This window comes from Fragaria vesca, linkage group LG6 (assembly GCF_000184155.1).
Source record: "Fragaria vesca subsp. vesca linkage group LG6, FraVesHawaii_1.0, whole genome shotgun sequence".
Lineage (NCBI taxonomy): Eukaryota > Viridiplantae > Streptophyta > Magnoliopsida > Rosales > Rosaceae > Fragaria > Fragaria vesca.
Window position 1 is genome coordinate 12,146,574 of NC_020496.1, and position 4,541 is coordinate 12,151,114.

Sequence of the window (4,541 nt, forward strand, 5' to 3'; positions counted from 1 at the left end):
AAAAAAAAAAAACTTGAAGATAAAGTAAAAAAGTGGATGAATAGAAAAATAGTAACAATGGGTAGTTTGGGTTTTTCGATAAAAATTAAGACCAAAAACTGAAATATGAGACTGAACAGACGAAAATTTGAAATTTAAAGTTGATTGATGCGATTTAGAAGTTCAAAAATAAGTTTGATTAAAAAAAATGAAGGACTGAAATGATTTTAGTTCTAAAGTTTGAAAGGGTAAACTGAATTTAATTGTATTTTTTTCCTTCCCCTTTTTCACTTTCATTCAAATTCGAATTTTATATATGTGTCTGAATTTAACGAAAATAGGAAATTTATATAGAATGATGTAAGAAAATTAAATATTAGACTTGGACACAAGCGAAAAGGTGTGATGATCGAGATGAAGTTCGTCAGGAATTTCGCTCGCAAAGTTTAGTTCAATTCACTTGATGAGACACGTTATATCTTAATGGACTAGCAGTTAAACCGAAGGAGAAAAGAAAAGAAAAGTAGGCAAAGAGAAGGGAAGATCGGAGAAGCAAACAATCAATGGTGCAGCTTCATAGAAATTAATTTGAAGATGTAATCAAACATAAACCAAAGATTTTTTTTATTGTTCTTGCTCACATATATGATGGGTTTAGCTTTTTTGTCTCGCAAAGTGTTTTTTTTTTTCTCAAATTGTCTTTGTACTTTTAGAGTGAACAAGTTAGACCTTTTCCCCACTAAAATTAAACTTCATAACTTCATTTTATGCTTTCATGAAAGCTTGCTTGCTGAACCTTTTGTTCAATGTTTGTGAATCATGATCGAGCGTTTTGGTGCAGAACCTTCATATTATTTGTGGTCCAAAAATGTTTCTGCTAGAAATTGCATCCTGCTAGAAATTGCTTCTGCTAGAAAAAGCAAAAGAAGAAAAGTACATTCAATTATTAAGTCCGTTGGCTTAATAACAAGCAAATGAAGTTCAATAAAATTAATTGCTGGGCTTTAGTATACTTGTAAATTGTCTACGTACTTCAAGCTTAAGCATATGTTTTGGACGAGTTTTGAACTTCAAGACATGCAGATTCTTATCTACGATCCGTTTATTTATAGGGATATTGTCATTGAAATGGGCAATTAAGAGTTAAAATTACTAAATTAGTAGTAAATGATATTTTCCCTTATTTATATATTTGACTGAACCATATACAACAGTACAACACAGAGATGGGAGCTTAGGGTTTCTAAGACATGCCCATCAACAACACTAAGCTACGTACAACAAAGATCGACCACCTAAAATGGCAGCTGTCTTGTTGCAACTCATAAACGATACTACGTACAACTTACCAAATACAACTTATCCCCAATATCTCTATCTTATAAGCGACGAGATGGAAGGATAGGACTTCTAAAACATGCCCAAATAGAACAACAAACGACAGTAATAAACAACGTACAACGATTCGAGTGCTTAACCTAATTAACTAGTTGTTCCTGTTCCCTTGGTAGTTCCCAGTCCCAGGAGCCCCTGTAGTCCCAGTATTAGTACTCCTAGTAGTAGCAGGAGCAGTTCCCTTATACAAAGGATCATCTTGGTCATCTTTCTTGCCCATCCCAATAGTGCTCTTCACAGCATCAGCCGCACCTTGTGCCACGTTCCTCATTGTTTCTCCGGTCTGCTGGAGAATCCCGCTCGTCTTCTCCTTCCCGGCCTGGGTAGTCTCTTTACCCTTCTCCGCCGCCTCTTGGGCCTTCCGTCTTGCCTCCTCTGCCGCCTGCGCCGCCTTGTCCTTCACCTGACTCATTGTAGACTGTGTTTTCTCCTTGGCTTGTTGCGCAGTCTCGCTGGTCTTGTTCTTCGCCTCTTCCGCCTTCCGCTTCGCCTCTTGGCTCAGGTCCTTCTCCCTGTCCTGCCTATTGTGTTCCTGAAAAACCACAGGACCGGAGTAATTATCAACAAGAGTACTGAAAGAAAACACAAAATTATTTACATATATATATATAAATATATATATATATATATATATATCTAACCTGAGCGGCCTGAGCTTGGCCTCTGTAGCTCTGCCTCTGACCTTGGGACTCCATTTCTGCCTTCTAAAAAGAGTGAATGATAACAAACTGTGCTGCTGAAACGCTGGAGTTTTGAACAGATCGAAAGTATGACAGTACTTGCTTCGAGTTTTGTGATGGAGACGAAGAGAATGCATGGAGTGGTATATAGGGTTCGAAGAGGGTGAAGGTTGCCACGCTTGTCCTCCTCGGTTGACACATCATGTGGTACGTGCCGTCTTCCGGTCAGGTGATGATGAGGTCAACCGCTGCGTCGGTTTTAGCTTTGTACAGAGGATCACGACCATGTCTGTTAGCCTGTGGCTCGATCTCGGTGTTCAAACATGTAAACGGTGTGGACGTATTACAGTTTTCTGGATGATTTAGTTCAGAAGAATCACTATATATGCTCCAAATCTATGTGCCACGAATATGCAAGGAATAAGGGAACAGACAAAATAAGAAACTAAAGAGATATGTATAGACTCCTGTGGCTATATTTGAGCCATCTAGGGCATCGATCAGAACTACGTACTGTTGATAGATCACCACCGTACTAGAACAAGTGTAATAGACAACGTATTGAAGTATCTAGCTATATGTGTTCAAATTGAACAAAGGATTAGAACAAGTACTACTCCTGTGTTCTATTGACCAAGAAAGAAAACCTAATAACTTCATATAATTGATGCAATCGTTACTATTTGCATACTATGTAATATATCAAATTAACATATTGATATATTAAGAATTTGGCATATATCTAAACAGACCAAAACAATTTGATACATAATCGATCAACACAAAAGGAATGTGACAACATAGATCGATGTTGATGAAGAAGCTTAGCTTTTCCCGGAGTATATGCCACGGGACTCTCTTTGCTTGACTGAAATATTCCTCCCCAAATGCTTGGCCATAGAACCAGTCGAAACTTGCCATTATTGCTAGTGATTGCACGCAAATGAAGGACTAGGAACTAGGAAGTGGCAAGAATAGGAGCCACTCGCAAGCTATATATACTTTTCACAAGGAGGAGCATTCAGCATTGTGCACTCGTAGTTCCTAAGTTTATATTCAGATTTGATTCATTGTAGAAGGAATGGCAAGCCGCCAACCAGGACACCATGCCGACGACTTTAGCGGCCAAGCTCAGGTTGTCTGTAATTTGTTGAATAATACTAGATGAGCTACGTTATGAATCAATAAACAACGCTTAGCTAGAAATGTATATGATCAATCATTTTTAGCTAGAAATGTATATGATCAATCATTTTTTACTTTTTATTTTATTACACTAACAACTGATAAAACAACTCGCCCTTGATGAGTTGAATTCATGGCCTTTCATTTATAAATGAGAGGCTAACCTCACAAGAACATATGGCACTGATTGTACTGTAGATAGTTTGAAATGATCTTTCAGAGATTATGAACATTTTATGATGATATATTTCCATAATACAGGCGAAGAGGGATGAGATTCAGAACAAAGCATCAGAGACAGCTCATGCTGCCCAACACAAGGCATCTCAAGCATCTCAGGCTGCCCAAAACAAGGCAGGAGATGCTTCTAGCACTGCCCAAGATATCAAGGACCAAGCCTCCCACCTCCTTCAACAGGCATGCATGAAACTACTTAGCCCTACCTCTATTTTTCTATATCATATATCTGTTAATGTCATCTCTATTCATTTAGTACTGTGCAATGCTACATGAACTGCATTTCTGAATCGCGTTACGAGTAGAAACTGTGTTTGATACGGATCAGACATGTCATAACAATCTGCATAACTCACTGCAGACTGGAGAGCAAGTGAAAAGCATGGCTCAGGGAGCAGCTGAGGCAGTAAAGAACACTTTGGGAATGAATAATGCTAACCACCCAAACAATCCAAGCAACAACCCAAGCAATCCAAGCAACAACCCAAGCAACCCACACAACGCTAGCAACCTTAGCAACCCAAGCCACCCAAACAACCCAAGCAACAACCCAAGGATTTGAGCTGCATGCTTTGTTCTATGCTAGCTTTGCCAGCAGATTTATCAACAGATACTATGGAGAGAATTTTGTGGGGATTAACCATTCTATCTCGGAATGGCTATTTTCTAGCTTTAATATGCAACAATACTGTATAAAGTTTCCTATTTTCTTTCTCTCTTTTTTCTCCTTTTTGGTAAATAAAACATGCATCCACTATTCCTAGCTTCATGTTAAGAGTGTTGTGATGTACTAATGAATATATATAAGACTAAACAAAAGAGAGAATGGTTATCTCTCAGCTATTTACATAATTGCTTCTTCAACCTTTTTCTTATCGTATCCGTTCAAATTACTTCATATATTGAAAGGGCAGTGCACATTCATATATAAATCCAGAATAGTAATGTTGCAAAACAAATTTAATCCTATCACAACATCTGCCGTACCACCCAATATATCAAAACTAATTACTTTCAACATCTTTGAGCAGACACATGCATACAAGTACGGTAAGTACCTGCGAT

General features: G+C 38.0%; 2 protein-coding genes across 2 annotated transcripts; one reads left to right on the top strand and one right to left on the bottom strand.

The window, feature by feature from the left end:
• Positions 1-1,137: 1,137 nt before the first annotated feature.
• On the bottom strand, positions 1,138-2,174 carry LOC101309270 (late embryogenesis abundant protein 2-like). The gene is made up of 2 exons (XM_004302910.1): positions 2,016-2,174; positions 1,138-1,906 (listed from the first exon to the last, which is right to left on the bottom strand). Exons 1-2 carry the CDS (start codon positions 2,067-2,069, stop codon positions 1,466-1,468), a joined length of 495 nt encoding a protein of 164 aa, XP_004302958.1. The 5' UTR covers positions 2,070-2,174; the 3' UTR covers positions 1,138-1,465.
• Positions 2,175-3,080: 906 nt separating this feature from the next.
• On the top strand, positions 3,081-4,326 carry LOC101310530 (late embryogenesis abundant protein 1-like). Its single transcript, XM_004302912.1, has 3 exons — positions 3,081-3,189; positions 3,501-3,656; positions 3,838-4,326. The coding sequence occupies exons 1-3, from the start codon at positions 3,136-3,138 to the stop codon at positions 4,036-4,038; spliced, it is 411 nt and encodes a 136-aa protein (XP_004302960.1). The 5' UTR covers positions 3,081-3,135; the 3' UTR covers positions 4,039-4,326.
• The last annotated feature ends 215 nt before the right edge of the window (positions 4,327-4,541 follow it).